The sequence below is a fragment of the Gouania willdenowi genome, chromosome 3 (genome assembly GCF_900634775.1).
Source record: "Gouania willdenowi chromosome 3, fGouWil2.1, whole genome shotgun sequence".
In the NCBI taxonomy this organism is placed as follows: domain Eukaryota; kingdom Metazoa; phylum Chordata; class Actinopteri; order Blenniiformes; family Gobiesocidae; genus Gouania; species Gouania willdenowi.
The window spans coordinates 44998210-45024966 of NC_041046.1; the positions used below are offsets into that span (position 1 = coordinate 44998210).

The 26757-nt window shown below is 34.9% G+C and overlaps 3 protein-coding genes across 11 annotated transcripts in view; 2 read left to right on the top strand and 1 right to left on the bottom strand.

Moving 5' to 3' along the window:
- The window catches only part of LOC114457162 (GRAM domain-containing protein 2A-like), a 40795-nt gene extending 22563 nt beyond the window's left edge, over window positions 1–18232 (top strand). For both annotated transcript variants that reach the window (XM_028439100.1, XM_028439101.1), the window contains exons 3-12: window positions 1465–1516; window positions 4415–4487; window positions 7159–7262; window positions 8137–8235; window positions 12933–13004; window positions 13084–13140; window positions 14536–14713; window positions 15615–15711; window positions 16694–16798; window positions 17533–18232. In XM_028439100.1, coding sequence (XP_028294901.1) covers window positions 1465–1516; window positions 4415–4487; window positions 7159–7262; window positions 8137–8235; window positions 12933–13004; window positions 13084–13140; window positions 14536–14713; window positions 15615–15711; window positions 16694–16798; window positions 17533–17536 — 841 coding nt within the window. In that variant the 3' untranslated portion in view covers window positions 17537–18232. The remainder of the gene's footprint in view (window positions 1–1464; window positions 1517–4414; window positions 4488–7158; window positions 7263–8136; window positions 8236–12932; window positions 13005–13083; window positions 13141–14535; window positions 14714–15614; window positions 15712–16693; window positions 16799–17532) is intronic.
- Window positions 18233–21717: 3485 nt separating this feature from the next.
- senp8 (SUMO peptidase family member, NEDD8 specific) lies at window positions 21718–24633 on the bottom strand. Of its 2 annotated transcripts, none has more exons than XM_028439104.1 (2): window positions 24560–24633; window positions 21718–23526 (listed from the first exon to the last, which is right to left on the bottom strand). In XM_028439104.1, the coding sequence occupies exon 2, from the start codon at window positions 23497–23499 to the stop codon at window positions 22837–22839; it is 663 nt and encodes a 220-aa protein (XP_028294905.1). In that variant the 5' UTR covers window positions 23500–23526; window positions 24560–24633; the 3' UTR covers window positions 21718–22836. The 2 variants fall into 2 exon arrangements, with proteins under 2 accessions (XP_028294905.1, XP_028294904.1); XM_028439103.1 differs by having other exon boundaries at window positions 21721–23526; window positions 24499–24601.
- A 1493-nt stretch (window positions 24634–26126) lies between these two features.
- Window positions 26127–26757, top strand: part of myo9aa (myosin IXAa) — a 141979-nt gene continuing 141348 nt past the window's right edge. For 6 of the 7 annotated variants that reach the window (XM_028439094.1, XM_028439095.1, XM_028439099.1 and 3 more), the window contains exon 1: window positions 26127–26455. The gene's annotated coding sequence lies outside the window, so the exon portion shown is untranslated. The remainder of the gene's footprint in view (window positions 26456–26757) is intronic. The other variant, XM_028439093.1, reaches the window with a different exon arrangement.

Here is a 26757-nt window from a genome sequence, read left to right on the forward strand (position 1 = left end):
ACACATAAGGACTCCAGAAATGAACCTGAAACACAAAATCACAAAAAATAATGCAAAGTACCTCAAACACGTGTAAAAATGCACAGATATGACAAAATGACTCCAAAACACTTTCAAATTTCCAAAAAAAGAAATACTCAAAATAACAACAATTACACAATAAATAACTGAAAAATGTACAAAACATCAACAAGAACACAAGATGACTATAAAATGCACAAAAAGAAAAGAAAAAACCTACAAAATAACAACAAAAACACACAAAATGAAAGAAAAATATACTAAATGACAACAGAATTACACAAAACTCCTTGTTTTTCCTGTATTAATGGTTAGATTGGTTATTATCTAAATGATGACATGAATGTTTGATCATGTGACCTTCAGATCAGATACAATCACATTTTTCTGGCCCCCGCTGTAATGGTTCAGGCCAACTATCTTTGTGAGGTTGTCGATAAGGGACTGCCTACTTTCAACTAATTCAACTTTACATGAATTATTTGTGCTAAATGTAGGTGATCCATCCATTTTCTACACATTATCATTTTAGTCCAAAGGTCAAATATGGAGCAGTTTGATCTCACGTGGACCACAGATTTAAGATTATTGTGCCCTAGCTTGTAATTACATGAAGAATTGATATGTAAAGAATCTATAAATGACAGATAACAGTCCCTGCAGCATCTTCTCTTAAATTCATTTGGGGAAATTTTAAGATTTGATAAGATAAGAAATGGGATAACCTTTTTTTGTCCAACATTAAATATACATTTAAAATTAATAACGTGGTGGTAAGTCCATTTTGTGGAAACATTTGATAAAAAATAGCAGGATTTTACAATAAGTGAGAGTTTTTTCAACAATTTCAGATTAAAAGCGATAAAAGTACAGAAAAACTGAGCTCTGCAAATGTTGTGGAGTTTCTTTGAATTTGGAAGGACTTTCTTTCTTCTGTGGACCAAATTGGAAGCTCTAAGAGTCCGGATTTGGCCCCCGGGCCATGATTTTGACACGTGTTCATTCAAGGTGCTTTTTCAATTCAATTTAATTCAACTTTATTTATATAGTGCAAATTACAACAAAGTCATCTCATAGCGCTTAACAGAAAGAAAAAAAAAATTACATTAATTTTGCACTGTTGGTCATGTGTGTGTATACGTGTGTGTGTGTGTGTGTGTGTGTGAGTGTGTGTGTGTTGTTTAAGTTGCATAAATAATCTCCTGGCACATTTGCTATTTGTGTTCAATATTTATCTTTATTATTTATTTATTGTTTATTTTGTGACAGCCTATTATGTCACTGCACTTTTGTAAATTTAACTCGTTGTGTGAAATCTTTGACCTGGTGCAGATTTTAATGCCGTGTACATTGACATGCGTGCACACACAGTGTGTGTGTGAGTGTGTGTTATGAGTTTCTCAGTAGAAACAGAAGAATGATCTGCCTTTATTTCCATCACAGGTTCATTGAAGATCTGTCCTATGAAGACGTGAAGAAATGTTACAGAGGCTCGGTGAGTCTTACTCATTCTGTCTCTGTGTTCATAGTTTCCCTCTGTGGTTTGATAGTTGCAGTTTGTACTAAAAGTTATAAACTTATATATATATATACACTTATATATAAAACATTTCATCAGATAAACACATAGTGTAGGCCTCACAGATCAATAAATCTAAGATATTTAAAAGGTAGAAATTGTCGCCCGTAAACTCTCTCTTATTGACATTGTTGGTTAAGTTTGGTGCATTGCATTGTGGGATGTGGAGTCCCTTTGATGGAGGCCTGGAAGAGTTTTTACTTCATTATTACTGTGATTTCTTGTTTGTTCCCAACACATTTCTGATTGTCAAGGTTTGTTAATCACAGTTTTACATGTTTTTTGAGCAAATAGTCTTGGATTTATTGATCAATGACACGTACAGTTTGTCTTTGTCTGATTTTTTTAAAAAGTATTGTCTCCAGCAGCATTAATTAAATCAATTTGGTTGTTTAATCCAAAGTGTCTCAGATATTTTCTTTAATCCTCACTGTATATTTGCTTTCAAGATGTTTGTAACTTTCTACACTTCTTGATTAAATGAGTGGTTAGCATTTAATCTAAATGAAAAACTTAAACTCAAAGGTAACATTTAGGAAAGCCCCTGTCATTACCAGTGTTGTCCTAGCTAGCTACTGTAAAACAGTAGCTATTACTGTTAATGTTTACTTCACTAAAAAGTTACTTTACTGAGTATTAATCAAAAAGTAAGAAAAAATATTGTTTTATAGCCTTCATTAACTAATGTTACTGTATGAAAGATAATATAAGTTTTATTTTTATTTTCCATGTGTTTGCATGTGTTCTGTGGACATGCTATGCTAGCATGCTAGTTAGCTGTCCTTAAATCAGCGACTCCACTGTAGAAACAGTAGGGCTGTGCATTCACATGAATCTGACGATGCAATTCCATTAACGATTTGCGTGTCACAATACAATATATCCTGATAGTAAACAGTAGGATACACATCGCAATATCAATACAGTACAAGTACAAAACAGTATGAAATACAATTTATTTAATTTTTTAAAAACTTTTGAGAACAAGTAAATGGTAAGTAATTGTAATTCAAGAACCAACGTCAAAAACAAGTGGTATGTTTATCAAACTGTCAAATTACATTTTTCAAAAAACACTTCTATGTAGCAATAAAAACGGACTCCACATCCCACAATGCAATGCACCAAAATGTTTTCCACCAATGTCAATAAGAGAGTGTTTACAGAGGAGATGAAAACAAGCTTTTACATCTGACCAGCAACCCTAAAGCTCGACTCTGTCTCATTCATTCAATAGCGCTAACTTATCTCACATTATTAAGTTCAGAGTTATAAAACCATTCCACTGATGAAATATAAAAGCTCTCCTCTTATTCTGTGTTGGTCCCATTATGGTTTTCAGGGGCTTTTATTCTACCTCCCCCACTAATCATCTCATGCTTTTTAAATCACGACGCCAGCCAGCAGCTCATTATGTGAAAGTAACTGGTAATGGTCGGCCCCTCTGTGGTTGTAGCTTCCTGTAAGCTTCACATACACTGGTTCAACCACACGGCTATTATAAGACAGACAAAAGCAGCAGAGAATGAGCTGAAGGAAAGATGGATGAGACACAGAGAGGGGAGGGGGAGGAAGGAAGAATGGAGGACTGAGAAAAGAGAGTTTACAGCTCTGAATGATGTGGGGCAATAATAGCATAATTCAGGGGTTCTCTACCTTTCTAACCCATGACATGGAAAATAAAGGTTCCAGAGAGCGGGGACCCCCACTGTAGCTGAAGGTGGTTGAACACACATTTATTTATTCATCTGAATAATATCCACTGTTATCCTGGAAGTTTATTATTATTATAGTCATCTAAAATATGTAAATTCTTGTTTTAATCACAAATAAAATGGGTTCAAAGTGAGCAAAAATGGTGGAAAAGGTGGTGAAATGGGATTTTAAAAACAACAGAAACAAAAAAAAAAAACAACAGAAATACACAAAAATATACCAAAAGGCTCTAAAAACACAAAATGACCCAAAAAAACATACAATACAGAAATGCGTAAAACTACACTAAAAAAGATACAAAAATGCACAAAATGACTCAAGAATCACACTGCAATGGCAACAAAAAACAATAATTATACAAAAAGGCGCAAAAACACAACTAAAAGATACAAAAATACACATAATTAATCCAAAAAACATATATTTTACGAGAAAAATACACAAAAGGACTACAGAAATGCACAAAATGCCTCACAACAACAAACATACACAGAATTACAGAAAAACACACGAAATTACCATAAAAAGTTTTTTTCATTTCTTGTAATAATGCTCAGATCGCTCATTATTCTAAATGCTGACATTAATATTGATCATGTGACCCTCTGATCAAACAAACATATTTTTTTGGCCCCACAGTGATAGAAGTTGTGTAGTTCTGGTGTAGGACTTCATCTCAGTGGTGCTGAGGTGTGTTTAGGACAGAGAAAGGAAACCTGGTAGTTATGAAAAGAGCTTAGTGACTTTCTGTTAGCTGTGTGTGCGTGCGTGTGTGTGTAGTAGATCCAGGCTTGTGTGTGTGTGTGTGTATCAGAACAGAGGCAGTCCTTCAGCTACTGACCACAGACAGGTCCACAGTGTGTGTCTTGCAGCAGCATGCTCCAGGCCCTGGACGTGCGTGAGTGTGTGTGTGTGTACGGGGCCAACATGCTGAGCCTAGTGCAGAGCTCCCGCCCCCTGAGGGAGAGGGTGGCGTCCTCGGCCAGTGGAGGTGGAGGAGGTGGAGGAGGTGGAGGAGGTGGTGGAGGTGGTGCCGTGCAGACGGGTCGGTCCAGAACCAAGGAGCTGCTCATGACTCTACCCTGTCCCTCTGCACAGACTGTCAGCAAATACAACTCCCAGTACCACAAACTGTTCCAGTGTGTTCCCAAGGACGAGATCCTCATGAAAGGTACCGTAGCTCTCTACAACCAGCAGAGGAAAGAAAACCTTTTCATCTTTTTAGACAGGTTCTATTTGCATGCTTCACACTAAAGCATTTATTGTATTTGGCAAATTAAAATTGTCAAATACAATGTTCTCATAACAGTTCTTTTCACTTCTCTTCTTCTTGATCCTAGAACTCCTCCTAGATTATTAATACATCACTAATGACACGTATGTCATCTCATAGGGACAATGTCAAGGATGTGCAGTCGACCTTTTTTGGAGCCAAAATGTCAAGGTCAATGTCAAGTGTCAAAAATCTGAATTTTCCACATCTCTACCAATATTTATCGTACAAGTTTGATGCTTACATTTATGAAAAGCTCATCTCAAGTGTAGTATTTTATTTCATTGGACCAAAGCTGTACGACCTACCAGTAAAAAGATCAGTAAACGTCACAAACTTTTCCACTGGTACCATTGAACAACATTTCCTTTCAATGTGTGACTTTGACCTTTGATCAAGGTCATATTTAAGGTCAAGGTCAGTCTTCTGTTTTTCCTCCATTATATAATTTGTCAACAAATCCAGATACAGGTTGACATTTTTGTCAATTTTCAATTACCAAATACATATTCACCTTGCAAATACAGGTCTTGCCGAGTTTAGAATTTTTTTTTATTGTTTATTATCAAATTATAGTTTTAAATAAAAATGTAACTCATATAAATAAAGCAAAAATGTAAAACATGTCTAATATTCATTATAATAGAATATATATATATGTATATATGTGGATCAGGATCAGACTGACCTGAGAGTTTCAACATGGCTGCTGCTTGGTTCAAGGGTGTGCGAAGTTGGATTTGTTTGGATTGCAATGATACCACTAATAAATTATTTCATAAATGCTTTACAAATTTTGTTAGAGTCCTACTTCTAAAGTGATGATGTCATCAGTCCTACCTCTACAGTGATGATGTCATCAGTCCTACCTCTACAGTGATGATGTCATCAGTCCTACCTCTTCAGTGATGATGTCATCAGTCCTACCTCTTCAGTGATGATGTCCACCTTCAAACACAACCTCATTTGTCCATTCATGAAAAAGCGACTTATCCTTATATATCCACATTTCTTACAGGTGCTGCACTAGTAATAATAATAATAATATTAATATTATAAAAAGTAAGTCAACATTCTAACCAAACGTTACTGTTTTGGAGAAAACGTCTGGTGTGAAATAATCATTAATGCAAAATTCATGTTATTCAGACATTTCTGACAGTTTGAAAATGCAGCGTCAGTTAAAAAGATTGAATTCAAGACAAACTGCAAATGCAGGAAAAAAAAGCCTGTGAGAATTCTGTCAAAGAAAAACATTACAATATTGTATTGTAGGAAAATTTTATAAAATAAAATGAAATAAAAACATAATAAAATAAATAAAATTCAATAAATTAAAAGAAAACAAAATGAAATGAAATTAATAGAAATAGGATAAATAAAATGTCAAATTAAAATAATATAAAAATAAAATGAAATTAAAAGAAAATTAAGTGAATAAAAATTTTAAAAAAATTTAAAATATATATTTTTAAAAGTAGCACTTACCAATACCAATATATATATATAACTAAACCAACATTCCTTTTTTAAGATTTGTAAATTATGAACAGAGATGAATTATTTAAATATGGCCAATGATGAGAAAGAGGTTTTTTTAAACTGATCCAGAATCAGTATATTAAATATAATTTATTGGAATCTCTAACATACTTTTGATGTAATCCTGCTCACAGACAAACAAACAAACAAATAAATAAATGTGGGTGAAAATTGTCAGTTTGTGTTTTACTCCTTCCAACGTGTGCGACTGCTCAGACACACTTTGCATCAGCTGATGTAAATCCAGCAGAAATGAAAACAAACAGGAGTTAACGCAAATCCGTTTCTCTGGTTTTTACTGCACTTTGTTTGTTTGTCGTGTGTTTTGTTTTACAAATCAGTCAGCGACAAGTAGAGATAAATGTGTGTAGACTTAAGACGTCCTCGCAGGATGATCGGAGCTCTAAGAAAAAACAACAAAACGAGCGCTGACCACAGTTTTTGGAGTAATATTTTTCATTTTTATTGACATTTTGTAAAATTTTGTAGTTATTATGTGTATTTCTGTGTGTTGGGACTAATTTGGGGATTTTTTGGGGTTATTTTGTGTATTTTCATTTTGTTTGTTTTTGGTGAAATTTTGTAATAGTTTTAGTTATTTTGTGTGTTTCTAGTCATTTTGTGTATTTTTTGTTGTTATTTTGTGTATTTTCATTTTGTTGTTTTGTTTGTTTTTGGTGAAATTTTGTAATAGTTTTAGTTATTTTGTGTGTTTCTAGTCATTTTGTGTATTTTTTGTTGTTATTTTGTGTATTTTTATTGATGTTTGTGTATTTTAGTTGTTTTTCAGTCATTTTAATTTTTGTTGACATTTTGTTAGTAGTATATTTATCATGTGTATTTGTTGTCATCATTGTGTGTTTTATGGGTCATTTTTGTATATTTTCCTTGTAAAGTGAAGCATGGCGCTGCTCCTACACACGTGTGTGTTATAGCTGAACATCCATAATGTAAACGTCCTGTTCCTGTAAATATAACATGCATTATATCGTAGATCTCATCATTTTGTCTTTTCTTTCCTCCTCAGTGTACTCCTGCGCTCTCCTCAGAGACATCCTCCTCCAAGGCCGCCTCTACATCTCCAGAAACTGGTTATGTTTCTACGCCAACCTCTTTGGGAAGGACATCAAGGTATGAGAGCTTGAACTGAGCCTCTCCTGGTGACGCTGGGAGTCAAAGGTTCTCCTGTGTCTGTGTGTAAAATATCTACTTTTAGGAACAGCTAACTTAAGTCAAGCTTTGTCTTTGATGTCATGCAATGAACGTTTTCATTTCATTTGCCTGAAACTAAAGCTCTGCTGATATCCCAGTGACAATGAGCTTCTTATTCACGCTGCATTTTTCACATTCTGACTGAAATCAGACACGAAGCAAACCTACCGACCTTTTCCTCTCCACATTTTACTTTTTTTAACGCTAATGAAAAGCTGAGCATTAATTTAATATCAACGATATCAAGCATAATTAATAAGCTCTACTAGTGCTCACATTAGGAGAACATGTACAAAACGTGAAATCATTTTTTTATGTTTTTGTTTTTAAAAGGATTTTAGTTATTTTGTTGTTGATTTATTGATTTATGTGTATTTTTATTGTTTTGTTTATTTTTTGAGTCAAAGTCACATTTTATTTTTTTGTTGACATTTTGTAAATTTCTTAGTTATTTTGTTTACTATTTTTACATCTTGTGTATTTTCATTGTCTTTTAGTATATCTTCATTGTCATGCATTTTTGTTGTTTGTTTTTGGAATAATTTTTTCCCATTTTTTTAGTTTTGTAATAATTTTAGTTATTTTGTGTTGAAGTCATTTAGTATGTTTTTCTTGTTATTTTGTGTATTTTTATTGATTTTTTGGATATATTTGTGAGTTATTTTTGTGTCCTAAACTGTAGAAGTAATCCCTGACCCTGATTAGTATAAGATCTTTAGTTTTGATGCATGATTTCTGCCATGTTTTCTTTATTCTTTGCTAACCCTAGCCTCTCTTCCTCCACTATCTCTAGGTGGCCATCCCAGTGGTTTCCGTGAGGCTGGTAAAGAAGCACAAAACTGCCGGCCTGGTGCCAAATGGCCTCGCTATCACAACAGACGCAGGTCAAAAGGTAATGGCTCCACACAAACTGAAATACTTGCTGATTAGTGCCGCGTGGCGGTTTTTTCCAGAAGAGCTGTGATGGAAAAAACAACACGCGGCTGTAGAGCTCAGTCCCAGACCAGAGACTGGAGAGTTTTTCCATCATTACAGCAAGATTAGGAACGGCAGCGTGCACGTAATGACTCAACACAGGGTCAGGTGTGAGGTTGAGAGCACCATTCCTAGCTTTCAGTTTTTAAATCTGTGAGAAAGCTCAGAGGGTGGAATGAAGGAGAGGAAAAGGAACTGATTTGGTGGATTTTGGTCAAAGCTAACATCTTATCTTACTTGTATAATAAAAAAACAAAGGGTTTTATCTGCACAAAGCTTTGTTCTAGAGTGCTAACGGCCAGACTTAATCCTCCAACGCATTAGAATCAAATTACTTTGAAATTAAGCCTTTCTTTGAGGTCTGAAAATGAGCCGTTCACTGCAAATGGTTTGTTTGAAGTAACGACAACAAAACCAAAGCTCGACACACGGGAAACAGAGTGATGTAAAGGGATATGTGCGATTAACGTACATAAACCTCTAAACCTTTGAGGAGCAACTTTTATCACAGCAGGGGTCAGAAAAATGTGATTTTATCTGATCCAAGGGTCACTTTATCAACTTTAACGTCAGCATTTAGAATACTTAATAATCTGAGCATTAATACAGGAAAGAACAAAGGGTTTGTGTTTTTTTGAGATATTTCATGTTTTTTTGTTGTTGTTTTTATAGTCATTTTGAGTATTTTTGTAATTTTTGTAATTTTGCGTTTTTGGAGTTCTTTTGTGTATTTTTGTCGGCGTTTAGTACATTTTAGTCTATGTTTTTAGTCATTTTTGGTAATTTTGTGTGTTTTTGTTGTTGTTTTTCCTACATCTCTGTCATGTTTGTGTATTTTTGTTGTCGTGTTGTGTGTTTTTAGAGTTATTTTGTGTATTTGTATTGTTTTGTTGGTTTTTGGAGTTAATTATGTGTATTTTTGTTGATGTTTTGAAAATTGTCAGTTTTTTGTTGATGTTTGTTGTCATCTGTATTTTTCTGTAAATTTGTATGTTTTTTTGGAGTCATTTTGTATTTATTTTTTTGTCATTTTGTGTATTTTTGTCAATTTATTGTGTTTTTGTTGTTTTGCATATTTTTCTGTCATTTTGTATATTGTTGTAATTATGTGTATTTCTGTTGTTTTGTTTGTTTCTGTAGTAATATTTGTGTATTTTTGTTGACTATTTGTACATTATTTTTTAATATTTTTTGTTATTTTAGTGTAAAATTGCTGTCATTGTGAATTTTTTCTTGTCCTTTTGTGTATTTTTTGATAAATTTGTATGTTGTTTTGGATTAATTTTGTGTGTTTTTGGGGTAAAATTGTATGTTTGACATTTGTCTAGTACACAACAAATACATCAAACTTACACTGAAACACAAACAGATACTCAGCTTTAATACATGTATTATAGGACAAATGTTTTTTTGCACACACCTTTCAGGTGGACGCTGCTGCTGCAGCACTGACTCGGACAAAAGAAGTGTCGAGTCAGCACTATCACAGTCACAAAGTTCAGAAATAGCAAAGTCACCTCATGTACTCTGGATAGTAGAGTCCAAGAACGCTGTGTAAAGCATTTACTCAAGTACATAATTATTAATAGTAACAGCTGCAGTCACAACATCGCTCTCTGCATGTTATTAAAAACATTTATTTAATATATATTTTTCTGTCGTTGTGTGTTTTTGAAATCATTGTTGTATGCTTTTATTGACATTTAAAAATATGCATATTTTATTTTTGTTGTTTTGTTCGTTTTTGGAGTAATTTTTGTATATTTTCGTTGACATTTTGTAAATCTTTCAGATATTTTGTGTATATTTGTTGTCATTTGGTGTATTTTTGTAGTTTTGTTACCTTTCTAGTTATTTTGTGTGTTTATAGTCATTTAGTGTATTTTTGTTTGTTATTTTCTCATAATTTAGTGTATTTTTGTTCTTTTGTTTGTATTTGTAGTCATTTAGTGTATTTTTGTTGGTATTTTGTGTATTAAACTAGTGAAGTAACCCCTGGCCCTGTGTAGCATAAGATCCTTAGTATAGATGCATGATTTCTGCCATATTTGACTTTTTGTAAATTTGCATCACCTTGTCCTATTACTGTGTCTGTCTTTACCTTCACATGTTGGTCACAAATAATGTTTCCTTTATGTAACATGTGGACGCTCCACACAGAAAAAAACATTCAGTTCATGAGCTTAACATGTTCACTAGTACCAAACAAGAGCAAATGTCCTCTCCTTTTTATGTGCACACAATTGTGTAATATGGATTACATAACCTCATGTATACACACACACACACACACACACGTCTGTACATTGTGGTTCTGTTGCCTGTCCTTGTAAAGGATGAAGAGCTGAGTATTTAAAGGGAAACTCAACCCAAATGACAAAGAATGTAAATGTAAAAGTTTACCTATTGTTGTTCTGCGTCTTCTTCTCTGTCTTCTTAAATCCTACTTCCCGCACGTGAAAAATCACCACATCTTGCACTAAGCTCCAGTCCCATCCTAGAGCAGCTCATCTGTAAAAACAGGCCAATCTTCCTAAAGGTGGCGCTACAGTGAACCTCTAGGGTCTGTACTACCATATTTTTAGGGGCTTGCAGTTTCTTTTGTTTATATCACATCAATGCAGTCGTTTTAATTGTAAATTGTGGAAAGAAAACTACATTTTTCCACTAATCTTGCAATTTTGCAGAAACAATTCCTCTAAATGATCCGGAAGTGTACTCTCATCCAACGCTAACGGCTATGCTAACAGTACAGCATGATAAGATCGCTGCTTCCAACTGTGCATCAGAAACGTGTCCTTTTCACTTTAGCTGGTGTTGGACACAGAACCTCCTCACAGACATTTAGGAGGATTTAGAGACTCTGAGTGTTGCAGAGATAAAGATATCACAGAATGTGTAACGCTTCACTTCCTGGTCACGTACTTTAGCCAATCGGTGATGGAGAAAACAAACAAAGGTGTTCGTTTTCCGTTTTTTGTTTTCTGTACCGAAGAAAAAGAGCTTGAATTTGAAAAACAAGGCGTTTTCCGTTTTTTCATTTTGGTTTTGGAAACAAATATCAAATAATGAATGTTTTTTTCGTTTTTCATGTTTTTGTTACATAATGAAAAACGAATGAATGAATGATACACAGATTCCAACATCTTCATGCTGTCTCGATGCAATTTGTGGATATTTGGATTTTTGTCTTAATAACTGAATTTTGGATAGCCGTTTTTCATTTTCCTGCACTCTGTATGTTGCCTAGAATTGCCTAAAATTGCCAAATATTGCCTATAATATCAACTATTGCTGTGAGGCAGCTATAATTATTACTTCTAAAGTTGAGACTTAAGGTGTGTTCACACCGAATGTGATTGAAGCGACTGAACATAGTGGTGTTTTTTGGTCATTCCATCACTTCATCACTGTGTGTGTGTGTGTGTGTGTGTGTGTGTGTGTGTGTGTGCGTGTGTGCGTGTCGGGGGAGAGAGGGTTGGATCACTTCTTCTCCAGTCGTACGTTTACATCACGCCGCTTTTACAGTTAAAGTGATCAACTTACGGAGTTACTAAAAGATGAGTTCACTTAGAATGTAGACTTTACTCACGGGGTTAACAGGTTAACAGCTTTAAGTTCAAATTTTTCATCTCTGAGCGACTGGGTCGGTCACCGGAATCGTGCAAGTCGTATCGCTTGAAGGGAGGCGGCTTGAGATGGTGTAATTTTATATTGACTTTGAATGTATTCTAGTGGCTTTTGTGGCGTTTGGTGTGAACCCACCTTTACCCAGTGGACGAGCTAGATGTGGGTCTTTGGCTCTGAGTGAGGACAACGATGAATAGGGAATCACTTCACTGTGTGTGTCATTGTTGTTGTTGTATTGGTTTATTTGAAAGGGGACAGTACAATTTCATATAACACATGAACAAACATGGTTTTAAAAAGCCAGAATTAGCCAGGAGGCTATTTTTCATCTGTAGTCCCCTGGCTAAGATGTAAAAAGGCAGTAAAATACAAGCATGACAATACATGTACAAGTCAATAACAACAATAACAGTACCTGTTACAATATTAAAACACACAAAAAACCTGTTACAATATTAAAACACAAAAAACACATGTTCAAAAGGCTACGTTATCTAATACAATACAATGCAGTGCAACATGCTCGACTTTTAATGTTGGCAGACGTACATGTTAATAAGACAAATTTTAAATTGTTTTATAAAGGCCTTGTCAGTGGTTAGCTGTTTAACCTCCTCAGGTGTTGAGTTCCACTCAGCAGCGCCCCTTACTGACCAGGCCGAGCGACTGAAAGCGTGACACAATGGCCTCTTACAGAGCCTGGAGTGACGCGCTCAGAGCTGTTTCTTTGGCTGATGAACTCTGTCAGAGGAGCTGAGGTCACATCATGTGTTACTTTGTATATGAGACTCAGATCTGACTGTCCCAATTTAAAAGGTGGTACTTTTTAGGATTGAACAGTGATGATAGTGCCTTGGTTTTCTATCCAGGACTTTAAAGGCTTGTTTGTATAATGTTTCCACTCTGACTAACCTTGTCTGTTAAAGATAGGTTTAAAGGACCAGTGTGTGTGTTAACATGTCTGCTTCTACTGTGTGTCCTCAGTACGTATTTGTGTCCCTACTGTCACGAGACAGCGTGTACGACGTTCTCCGCAGGATCTGCACACACCTACAGGTCAGACTGATGACTGATGACTGAATGCTGCTTAACCAACACGTGTGATGAAGATCTGTGTCCTCCTCTTCCTCTGCAGGTCAATGGGAAGAGTCTGAGCCTGAAGCAGTTCATGGAGGAACCCACGCTGTCTCTGGTCAGTGAGATGGAAATGTTCCACACACTGTCAGTGCGTGTGCGTGTGTGTGTGAGAGAGATTTTTCTGAGATCAATAGATCATCAGGTTTCTGCTGCAGTGAATGAGTTCCTGAGTCTCTCTGGGTCACCTTGGTAACGTATGTGTGTGTGTGCGTGCGTGTGTGCGTGCGTGCGTCTTCTACTCTTCTCAGTGACACCAACATGGCTGGTTTCACATAATTAAATTATGAGGAGTTCAGTTATTACATACAGGATTACCTTCAATAGGAAACTGTTATAACAGTGAGGGCAACAAATGTGATTGTATCTGATCTGAGATTCACATGATCAATATTAATGTCACCAATTTGAGCATTAATAGAGGAGAGAACAAAGGCTTTGTGTTATCATTTTATTTTTGTTTGTTTTTCTGTAGTTTTTTGTTTTCATAGTCATTTTGTGTATTTTTGTTGTCATTTTGTAATTTCTTTGTTGTTTTTCAAACATTTAGTGTATGCTCTAAGATTTCCATTACATGTCTTTATTCGTCTTTTTGTTTGTTCTGTTTTTTGGTAATTTGCGTCATTTTCTTTTTCTTTTTTTTTTTTGAGTCATTTTGTGTAATTTTATATATTTTTCTATTATTTTCTTGTCCTTTTGTGTATATTTCTGTAATTACATGTTTTTGTATTTTTGTTGTCATTTGTAAATTGTGTTATTTTTGTGTATTTGTGGTCGTCTGGTTTTTTCCTTATTTTGTGTATTTCTGCTTTCATTTTCAGTATTTTTATCTTTCTAAAATGTAATGTGTTTTTGTTGCCATTTTGTGTAATATTCTATCTTTTCCATTTTGTACATTTTTTTGGTGTTTTTACATTTCTAGTCACCTTGTGTGTTGACATTTTATAAATGTTTCTGTTTTTTTTTTTGTTGTATTTTTGTATGTTTTAAAAAAAGAAAATACTTTTTTGAGTCGTTTAGTTCATTTGCTTTGGGGGCCGCACAAAATTCAGCTTGGACCCCGGACCAGCAGTTGCCTATGTCTGTTCTAACCTGATGTAAGGAAGATGTTTTTCATCATTGTGATCCTTTGCAGAAAGAGATTATGTTTGTATGGTTACATTTATGGTATGGTATGGGTTAAATATAAAACCTGATTCTTTCTTTGTTACCTGGGACTGTGACACTTGGTGTAGATATCTGACCTTATTCTATTAGGTTCCTTACAGTCTTTTGTTCACTGCTGACTATAAATTCAAATGAAGGAGACCCCAGGCAGAATAGCTCCTGCAATAAGTCAGGAGCAAACGGGGCTTTCAATAAAATGAAATGAAATATCTTGGTTAGTAAAACCTTTAATAAACTAATAAAGAACATGAAAATCCTGGTATTTCATCTCTTTTCTCCTCCACAGGATGAGTTCCCGGCTCCAGATGAGTTTCCCGCGGTGGATGAATACCAGTCAGTGTTAAAGTGGAGGAGAAACCCTTCAGTGGTGTCCGTGTCCTCCTCCCTCCCCGACCTCCTGGGAAACTCTACAGGAAGTCTGTCACCTGCTGACGCTCCCTACCAATCAGAGCAAGCGTTGGAAGGTGAGCACTTTTTATTTCTGTCTGAATGACACCATCACTGAGTCCTTTTGGAACGCTGACATCCTCGTTATGTAACGGCACCTTTCAATTCCAAATGGAGATGAAATCATGTGTGGGCTTGTCCAAAAAGGCTTTGGGGCGGATGCAGGTTAAGTGGAGATTATCACAGACACTGTGGACGTTTTAACGGCTTCACCTCTGATTGTTTTCAGAGCTCTGCATCGTTTGTTTGACAGCCAGAGTCCAAAGAAAAGAGCAGCTCATAGCTCACATATCATAAAAACTCCTGTGTCATTATAAATAATTAATTAAATGCATCTTTAGTGCTGTGGTTCTCAAACAGGGGTACGCGATGGCACTACAGAGAGAGAGAGAGGAAAATAAACATATAAATATGTCATAGGTTTTAATAGTGGGTTTCAGGTCAGACTCTGATATAAATACATAATGTGTGTCAGAACTGTAGGTTTCACTTTTACTTTGTCGGGTTCTGGTCAAAGCTTGATTAAATGGTTTGTGTTTAAAAACTTTTTCTTTCTCCTCGTCCTCCTCTGAACTTCATCATTCATTCTATGTTTTTTTAATTCATTTTTTTGGTCGACTAATCGCTACGTGTGCCATAGTCTTGGTTGATTACAGCCCTAGAAAGAGGCTCAATGCTTCCTTTATCACCTCCTTTAGCCTAGCAAACACTGATACATTATTATTACTATGTCACCTAGTGGAAGTGTGTCTGATTGTCAAAACAAACGTGATGGCCGTTTCCTAACTCCTTTCCTTATCCTTGTGACGTCATCCATGGGGTTAAGGAAAGGAGTTAGGAAAGGAGATAGTAGGGAATATTCAGTGTGTGTGTGTGTGTGTGTGTGTGTGTGTGTGTGTGTGTGTGTGTGTGTTCCAGAGCGAGTCCTACAGACAGACAGAGGTCTTCTTTTATCAGAACCAGTGTCTGAACTGGGACAGATGGAGTACCAGCTGCTCAAGTTCTTCACCCTGCTGTGAGTTCACAGAGAAACAAACAACTTCACTTCATATTTTTCTATTTCTCATTATGAAGAAGAACCGTAAACACACACAGCGATAGAAACCTATTGATACGTGTTAAACTACATTAGATGTGAAGAAGAAATATAAACGACTATAGTAGTCTAAAACTACTATTTATACAATAATAAAGTGAATTCTATATGACAGATTATTATTCCCAGATTATTATTATTTGTATGTTTTTAAAAATGTAAAATTATTGAATTTTCAAGATATGATTAAAATGTCATTTTTGTAATATTACCAGAATCCTTTCATTGTCATTATGCATATTCATCCAAACACAGATTGTGATCGGGCGTGTCTGCTTCCAGCAAAAAGAAAAGATGGCATAAGTAATCAAAGAAAAAAGACATAAATCGTAAAAATGAAATAAAGTGATGTAAATAGTAAAGAAAAAAGCATAAACATTAAAAAAAAAAAAAAAAATCATAAATAGTCAAAGGGAAAAAAGCATAAACAGTAAAAAAAATTAAAATGGCATAAATAGTAAGATAAGAAATAAAATAAAAAGAGATAAATATATATATAAAAAGGGGAAAAAAGAAAAGTAATAGAAAAGTAAAAATTGTTGGAAAGAAAGTATAAACATAATATGATTTAGATATAAATGTAAACATCATTAAAAATGTATATAATTTGATTAAATAATGATTTATTAAAGCTCTTGTTGAGCAGAGTAATGTGATAAATAATCAATAGTGTAGTGCTGCCCTCTAGTGTTCATTGTGGTAGATTACAGTTATTACTTTGCTTCTGTCATCAGTCACTTATACATGCTGCATGACACAGTGAGGAGCTCAGAGTAGAGTTACTGCTCCTCTACATGCTTAGTTAGACTAACACAATGTGGCCAGAGGCATGAGAAGCTGCAGGATAAGTGTGTACAGTACTGCCTGGATAAACACGCATAAAGTGTGTGTGTACTTCCAGGATCATCCTCCTCATCCTGTCGTCGTGTTACTTGGCGTTTCGTGTTTGCAGCCTGGAGCAGCAGCTGTCGTTCCTCACCAACTCTAACCAGCCACTGAGAGAGAGGTGAGACACGTCTACATTAAACTACAAATACCAGCCAACAAGTCTCCTAACGAAATAAACAAAATGTTAAAAAATCAATAAAAACATTTCATTAAAAAATGAAATTATAACAAAATAAATTAAAATATTATAAAATAAATTAAAATATTATAAAATAAATTAAAATGTCTAAAATAGGTTCGACAAAATTAGAATAAATAAAAGATAATGTAAGAAATGAAGAAAAATATAAAAAATGTAATAAAATAAGTGAAAGTATAATCTAATAAGAAGAGTGATAAATAAAAACATGATAAAAGAAAATACATGGAATACATTTAAATGTTATGATAGGGAAATAAATAAAAATGTAATAGAATAAATAAAAAAAATATTGTAAAAATATATTGAAATAAATCTAAATGTAAAAATAGAAAGTTGAACTTGTTTATTTATTTATTTTGTTTAGTTATTTTATGTATTTATTTTGTGCAACAGAAAAAAATAAACAACGTAAAATCAGCAATAAAAACACATTAAATAATGTTATCTGACAATAAAACAGGAAACTTTGGCTTACCAAGATGTTTTAAGTAAAAAGATCTTAAAATTGTAAAAATACTCGCACACTAAAAGTAACTGAAAAGAAGGGAAAGAAAAGCACGTCACCTTAATTTAAGGTATTTAATCTCTGAGATTTGTGGTTTTGCAGCGTATTAGGATGATATATTCCTGTCTGTCTCCTGTTTCTACAGGTAACGCCGCTGACGACTGTAACTCGTCATATTTGCTGACGATGCACTCCTGCACAGACCCAGGACCAGCTTTTCGAACCTCAGATTAATGGAACCAGTTCCTGTTCACTGATCACTTCCAGACTATGCAAACACACACACACACACACACTGTGTATTTCAGCTTTTTAACCCTTCAGCTGACGAGCCCAGAGTCGCCACAACCACGGGAAATAATGTGAGAAATCCTAAAATGAAGATCATCAACTGACTGAAAATGAATGAATTTAATCTGATGTTAAACGACCAGATTATAGTGTTTTATTCTCTCAACGTTGTTCAAACAAGCAACAATAATGCACTTTGTTTTTCCACAGAGGTTGACACTATTTCTGAAATAGTTGTATTAGATGTATTCCCTGGTACTACTTTGTTATTTATGGGGAAAAAAGTGATGCTGTAAAACAAATGAAGGTTTACTGTGATCGACTGAAGAAGAAAAAACACAAAGCATGAGTTTCGTTTGTAATATGAATGAAATCTGTTTATTTTCTACATTTTCAAATGAACTTTGATGCTCTGATGCTGAAAGTTGTTCACGTTTTTAATTGTCTGAAAATCTCCCCCTGAAGGATGAAATGAAATGTAAATATATAGAGTTATATAGTTTATGGAATCCTTTTAGAATAAATAGACATCAGAGGAGAGGTTTTTAACAATTGTTGGTGGTGTTTTTCTTACTGACGCTCACAATTATGCAACATAATAAACTTATTATGGTCATTTATTGTTTGTAAGTTGAAAAAAAACATGCATATTGTTGTTAAAAGGTTGCACTTGTTGATGAAATAATAGTAAATTAAATAAATAAAAATGTAATACAATATAATAAAGTAAGTGAAAATATCATATTTTTTTTAATTAAAATGTAATTAAATAAATTAAAATATAATAAAATAAAGTACATGATTTTTTTTAAACTGTTGGGAAATTAAATACATAAAAATGTAATACATTGTAATAAAATAAATGAAGATTCTAGAATAAATATACACCTGAGGAGATGTTTTTAATGATTATTGATAATATTTTTCTTACTGAACGGTCAAAATTATGCAACATAAAGTTAATAATGTGGTCATTTATTGTTTTTTTAAAAAAAAAAACATGCATATTGTCGTTAAAAGGTTGCACGTCTTGTCGTGTAGACCTGTGACGACTAATGCAGACATGATGTTTGTTTGTAGTAAGATGGACGACAGTGGCGTCCAAACGATGGACCAGTCATTTCTTCTTTCCTGGTAAGTACAACATTAAAATTTGTGTTTTTTTTAAGAATCCTATTGTAACTGAATATAATATAACGAGGAACTGGACGACACGGAATCATTAAATACAGGACGTGATGATAAACCAGGTTTTTCCATCTTAAACATCGTAACTAAACTCCTGCTTTCTCCTGATCTGCAACTAGGAGGTACATTTAAAAAATAAGGCCTTGATTATGGGCGTGGCTCCTGAAGCAGTTAAGACACGCCCACTCTATACTATCAAATAAAACAATCTATGCTATGCTATGCTATGCTATGCTATGCTAGCTCCTCATTACTCACTATTCTCTCAGTCCAACCTACTCACCACAGATTGAGTCCACAGGTGATTGTTTTAATAAAAGGGGCGGGGCTAACAGTGCTTGTTTGTGACTGGTCCCAAAACGTCACATGATCTTGTTCTCAGTCAATAACAAAAATCAACTGTAATATCCTGGTTTCAACCCATAGAGGGCAGCATAGGAGTAAAGAGTACTGATAAATCTACTCAAGTACAAGTAAAAAGTAGCTGAATTAATGTCAATGTCAACTTTATTTATATAACATTTCAAAACAGCTACAACTGCCCAAAGTGCTGTACAGCAAACATTATAAAATACAATGTAAAAATATACAGCATAAAATAATAATAATAAAATCAACTTGTGTTGAAAGCCAAAGCAAAAAGATGGGTTTTCAACAATGACTTAAAAACATGAATGGACTGGACCATTATGACGTTCAGCTGAAGGCTGTTCCTGAGACTCGGAGCCGCTACGGTAAAGGCCTGGTCTCCTCTGGTTTTACGCTTAGCTATAGACACCACCAGAGTTATTTTATTGGAGGATCTCAGTGTTCGACCTGGATCACAGATCAACAGAAGCTCTAAAAGGTAGGATGGAGCCAACCAACCCATTCAGACATTTAAAAACCATCAACAGTATCTTGAACTGAATCCTAAAACTGACTGAAGCCAGTGCAGAGAGGCCAACACAGGAGTTACTGTATGTGCTCACGTTTCCTCGTTCCCGTGAGCAAACGCGCCGCTGCGTTTTCAACCAACTGCAGACGCCGGATGGAAGTTTGATCGAGCCCACAGTACAGAGAGTTACAATAATCTAAGCGACACGTAATAAAAGCACGAATGACACGCTCCAGGTCGGCGTGAGGTAAATAGGATTTGATTTTTCTGAGCAAACGCAGCTGAAAAAACTTATTTGTCTGTCAAACTTAAATAAACTGTCCAAAACAACCCCAAGATTCCGAGCAGAGTCGTGGAAATAGATACTCAAAGGGCCCAGAGCAGTGACATCACATGAGTTACCAAATACAACAATTTCAGTTTTAGAGTAAATTAAGCTTTAGGCAATTTTGAGCCATCCAGTCCTTCACTTCCTGTAAACAATCAAACAAAACTTGAGCATTGTCTGTGCCTGGCTTCAAAGGAAGATACATTTGCAGGTCGTCTGCAAAACAATGAAAGTCCATTTTATATTTTCTGAACATATACATTGAAAACAATAAGGGGCCCAAAATGGAGCCCTGCAGCACACCACAGCTGAGTGGGGCAACTCCAGAAAGGTAAGGACCAAGGTGGACGGCAAAAGATCGATTTTCAAGGTACGATCTAAACCAAGTTAAGGCAGTACCTTTAATGAGAATATGATTTTTGAGGCGTGAAAGCAATATTTCATGGTTGACAGTGTCAAACGCTGCCGTTAAATCTAAATTAAATCTAAATAATACTCAAAGTAAAAGTCATTAGTTATTTTCACCCGTCATGTTTATTGTTGGTAATAAATCTTGGTACGGGTCCCTTACATACAGTAAACATCTCATGTAGAAACTTAAAAAGGAGGAGACACAACCTACCACAATTAGAACTTTGTTTGTTTTCCACAAACGCATCTCTATAAAATATAAGGTTTGTCAAAATGTACAGTTTTTTTTTTTTTTTACAGTACAGTTATTTTTTAAATAAAATAACACCAATTAATTCAATTCAAAATAATAATAAAAAAAACTTCCAGGCACTATGTATAAATACATTTATGAACTCTAAAAACTGACAAAATAATCTCCATTTAATGCTGTTTTGGTGCCGTGCAGTTATGATGTGATATATTACGTTTAATCTGATTAGTCAGTTATGATGTGATATATTACGTTTAATCTGATTGATCAGCTATGATGTGATGCATTACATTTAATCTGATTGGTCAGCTATGATGTGATGCATTACGTTTAATCTGATTGATCAGCTATGATGTGATGCATTACAAATTAATGCTCTTTTTGCTAACTTCATCAGTGACGTGATGTCAAAACTCGTTGCTGATTGGATGTCGTGACACAGAGTCACTTGAAGTCGCTTCAAATGTTATTAATTTTCATATTTGAGCGTTTTCCAGCGACTCAGATCGTGTAATTGAGTCGCTGGAATTGCGTGAGTTGCGATGCTTGAAGGGAAGTTGTTTGATGTTATTGACATTGATTTTGAATGTAATGTAGTCGCCAGAGTCGCGTTCAGTGTGAACGCACCTTTAGAGCGAGCCCAACTTATGTTTTTCCATATTTTTCCTATTTCTCAGGAAAAGTAAAAAGAAATAAAAAAAAACAATGATAACTGTGAAATCCTAAATAATGATTTTATATTTGTAAAAGATGATTTCCATAACTCAAGTTGTCTTTCACAGCTTTAAATTAGCGTGTGTTTGTGTGTGTGGTTTTATACAGTATGAAGCCAGTTGCTGAAGAATAGGAACAAGTTACTTACATTACTAGGAGTAACTCAGTTACTTTACGGAATAGTGTTTAAAAACATTATGGAAACAGGTAATTCATTCTAAAATTATTGTATTAGAGACAATATACATCATAAATCTCTATTTTTAATTCAAATGAAGTGTTAACAGAAAGACATCTCAGGGTTAAATTTCCTGATGAAAAATGTCACATTTATTATCAAACAGTTGCACAATATGTTCTACTTTAAACTTATTCTCCTCTAAGGGACAGCACGTGTGAGTGAGTTGCGTAGTGTGGCTTGTTTAGTGGAAGGTCTGTGTTAGGATGCACTCAGTGATCATCTAACTGTGCTTTTCATGCTGTGTTTTAATACATAATAAACTATAAAATATATATCAATCGCTATAGTAATGTTCTATATCGCTCAAATAGAAAACTTAATACACATCTTGAATCTCAATATATTTCCCAGCCCTAGTTGTTGTTGGCAGTGCATCGTTTAGCTTCAGGGTTAAAGAGAACATTATAAAGACTGTGAACCTGTAAACACTCATTGATAAACATGATTAATTGTCCATTTAGAAGCTAATCAGTGTGAGCGACTTTGTCTCAGTGACGTGTAACGCTGCCAAGGCGAGAGCTTTGTGTGTCTTTATGAGGACAATAGTAAATCCTGACTCCTGTCTGACTGGTTCCTCTGGGTGAAATATGTGACAGTGGAAACCAGTCCAGCGTTAGCGACAATCAATCTGTCTGAAAGTAACAAAAATGACTCTTTATTCCTGCCTCACACTCAGGTTTAAGCATCGAGTGTGAAAGAAACAGAGATTTATTCAATTTTGAATAGATAAAGGAATAAATCTAATAAGAAAAAATAGATATATTGCAATATTTCACCACATAATTATCGCATCGATCCAAAAAAATGTCCAAAAACACACAAAAAAAACAATTAAATTGCATTAACACACTGTATGAATAGCACATGAACTCCTCAATGCACTTTAGCTGAAAGTTGATTGAACTTTATTTTCATTAAACTGAACGATTAAATCGACTATTAATCGATTAATAGTCGATTAAATTGATTTTTCAGGAAATTTACTTTGATCTCTTGACAGTCAAAACATCAGGAGATCAAAGTCAATTTCCTGAACAATAAACCTCAACATATAATTCAAAAAGAACTTTCTGGAATTATGACGACTTCCTGTTTATTCTGTAAATAAATTAAAAACGTTGCAATTTTTCTGCACATGCTAACGTGCTAAGGAAAGGACGGCTTAGCGAGACGGCGGATAAGTCGGCTCCACTCGTCTCTCTTCTGTGAGATGTAGGCCGGGGTGATGACGTGCTCGGGTAGGCACAGCGGCGCCGCATCCTCCTCCACCCGGGCCTTTTCACACAGAGCCTCTGCGATGCAGATGACGTACATGCCGCAGTCGTAGCTGTTCTGCTGCGATGGACTCGGCTCCTCCGTGAATGACGCCTTACTGCTGGAACCCAGGAACGGCTCCAGCCTGGTGGCGATGCACCGCGCGTGCACCGCGTTACCGCTGCTTCTCTGAGAGTCGTAGTGGGCGAAGTGGTTGGAGCTGTGGTGGTAGAGGAGGAGGCTCCAGTGGGTCCCCCCCGCCGTCTGGTCAGAGTTGTCGTTGACGGCGAGGAAGACCCAGCGGCGTGAGGCCAAGTCCAGTGGCTCTAGAAAGATCGACAACTCGTCTTTGCAGGACGAACACTTGATGAACTGAGTGACCTCCGGGCTGATGAAGATGAGGGCGTTCCCCAGGACGCCGAAGAATCGCTCAGTGGCAAAATACTCGAAAGCAAAGCCGATGACCTGATCGTTCAGCCAATGAGGGCCTTCGAGGAGCGAGACGTCGGAGCGCCGCAGAAGGCTGTCCTGGTAGCTCAGGACCACCGGGTCCATCGTACAGCGGAGTCACAGCGAGTTGGGCTGGAAACAAAAAAATACCACGGAAAAATAGATGGAAAAAAGAGGATTAACACAGAAAAACATCATGAGTGGAACAGAGCACGTGACAAAAATAGAAATGTAAATAATTCTATACAGATATTTCTTTAAATGCCGATTGAGGAGAAAGGGTTAGAAATGTAATATTTTGTTCCAGAATTATAATTTTATTTAAGTCATTTTGTATGATCACAAACATGACAAAAAATAAATAAACAAAAACGAAAAAATAAAAAGTCCATAAAATAAAAAAGCCAATTTCAATATATTACCCTTTTCTTTACTCTTTTTAAAAATCACACTTCATAAATAATCATGACATTTTTTTTTTCAAAGTAATACACTTTAAAATTTTCATTCATTTCTAAACAAATAATAAAGGGTGCACTGTATTATATAATATTACATGGCATATGTTATTGTTAATGCAGTTTAAAAAAAACATTTAAAATTGGACACATTGTGACTCTTATTGAAGAAAAAAACAGAGCTGTCCAGATAATACTAATTTATATACTATTATTTCATTTTATTGTGTTGTAAAAATAAGTGAAAAGTTGAACTATTGAAAAGCAAATAAAATTAACCTGTCAATTAAAAAAAAATAATAATAAAACACGTGTATCCTTAAAAATAAATATAGTTTTTCATCTCCTTTCTATTCATTTTTCTGTCCCAAATGCTGCAGATTAAACACCAACTTTGAGCATTATGTGAACACCCACACCATTAAAGATGATTATTATTCCCTGATTAGAGCCTGTTTTACTGATCTATTGACTGTTTTATAAGTGTTTTTAAAGCTCCTGGAGCCTCTGCGGACTCTCCGTCACATGTAGCCGACAGGAAGCTAACTGTGAGCGGCCACTTTCACCACCAACACGTCCCAACATCCAGGAGACGGTCAACCATGGAGAGAATAAATGTACCATACACACTGTTTGTTGATCCTACCTGTTGGACACATTCAGACAGAAAAAAGCTTAAAATACTGCTGAGTTTATCCGATCCTCACCATAAACAACGATTCACGTAAAGTAGTCTGACGGACGTAAACATTTTGCGACACAAAGGCGGATACAAATTCTCCTTTACATCCGGGACTTCAACGCTCACCTCACTTGAAGAATGACGGACTTTTTTGTTACGTTGTGCAAGTTTAAATTAATTCCTATTGGTTTTTTTTTTTTAAATAGATGTATAGACATTGATATTGTATTTAAGTAATTAATAGTTTAAAATAAAATCCTAGTGATAGTTTTCAAGTAAACTTTTACAGTTTTTAGTCATTTGTTCCAGACTTTTCAAACATGTAACACCAAGTAAACACATGCAGAAGGACAAGATCATAATTAAATTAATTGAAAATATTTTACAACCCTTAAAAACTAATCTATATTGATTTGTTTTTAGTAATACACATATATCGATTTCAAGAAATGTTATTCATTTGTTCCAGAAATATATTTTATTTACTTTATTATATTTTATTGATTATTTATTGACTGTATATTCTATTTCGAACGATTAAAAATAGATGAAAAATAAATAAAGGAATGGAAAAAACCCACCACCAACAACAGAAATATCTGTAAAATAAAAAGCATATTTTACTATTTTTATTTTATTTTAAAATGAATACACATGTATTGATTTCAGTTAGAAATTTAGATATTGTCGATATTTTATATGTAAATATTTTAAAATGTATTAATTTGTTCGAGAATTGTATTGTGGTTATTTTATTATATTTTATTTATAAATGTACTAGTTTGTTTGTTTTATTTAAGTTATTGATTTTGAACAATTAAAAAAGAGATGAAAAAATAATAAAGTAATAACAGAAATCTCTCTCTCTCTCTCTCTCTCTCTCTCTCTCTCTCTCTCTCTCTCTATATATATATATATATATATATATATATATATATATATATATCAAAAAGCGCAATTAATGTCACAAGCATAAAACACAAAGCAAACACATTCAAAAAAAGTTAATAATTAGAAAATATTTTACAGTTTTTATGCATAGAACCATTATTAATAGCAAGATAATTATTATTATTATTTTTTTTTTATGAATATACAATACCTATATCTAGTATAATATGTCAATTCAGTTGTTTTCTGTCAATCCAGCAGGTGTAATGTGCACGAACGTTTTTAGAGTCAAGTTTGCACAAATGACTCCAAAAACACACAAAATTTATGAAAAATTACACAAATGGACGCCCAACATAGTAATACACACAGTTTACTCTCTGGAAACACCAAACGACAACAGAAATGCACAAATGACTCTAAAAACACACAAAATAATTGAAAAAATTACACTAAAAGAGAAGATAAATATTTAAAACTGACTCAAAACCCAAAACAACAACAAAATTAAACAAAATTTCCACCAAAAACACTAAATGAAACACAAAACGTGCACGTGAGGCTGTTTCCACTTGTTTTCTGAAGCGTGTAAATCCAGCCGGTGTCATGCGCACAAACGTCTATCGTGTCACTTTGTTTTCAGTCACCTCCTCTTTGACAGTACGCTCCGCCCCCTCTGTATGCTGCTGTGGACGCGCGCAGCGTGGACGCGCATGGCGGCGAGCCGCACTGATTAGTAAAGCTGAAGTAAAGCAGCAGAGACACTAGTTACTGGGACCAGTTTGGATAAAAACACGGAAAACCATCAACTGCTCCACGTGGACGTGAATCTTTAACACTTTTAATCACAGGACGGAAAAGAAACGAGAACTTCTGCTGCACGGAATTAAATACAGACTCGTTGGGATTTTTTTTTAGGTGTGCGCGTGCGGCATTTGCAGCTCGAGGCTGACGACAGACTGGAGGGAGGGGTGTGGGGGGGCGGGGGTCTAGGAGCCCCACTTAAAGTTACTACAGAACACGTCTGCAGGTAAGAACCAGCGTGACTTTTGTTTTCTAACCCCTGCTGTCATGGACCAGAAGGTGTGTGATTTATTTCATGACTCATCATATAGAAACATGCACGCGCGTGCTGTTTGATCTCACGCACGTTTTTTTTTTTTTTGTTTTTTTTGTAGTTGTAACTTTGCTCTCACTTGGAAAATAGAATTTAACGGGTTAAAAATGAGATGTGATCCCACAACCTTTATCATCATCATCATCATCATCATCATCATCACAACAACATCTCCAAAGTGCAGTTGTGAGTGGGTGGAGTTAGTAGATGTTTGT

Excerpts from the sequence above, each read along its gene's own strand:
- senp8 (XM_028439104.1), bottom strand. The coding sequence starts at position 23,499 with ATGGACCCGGTGGTCCTGAGCTACCAGGACAGCCTTCTGCGGCGCTCC.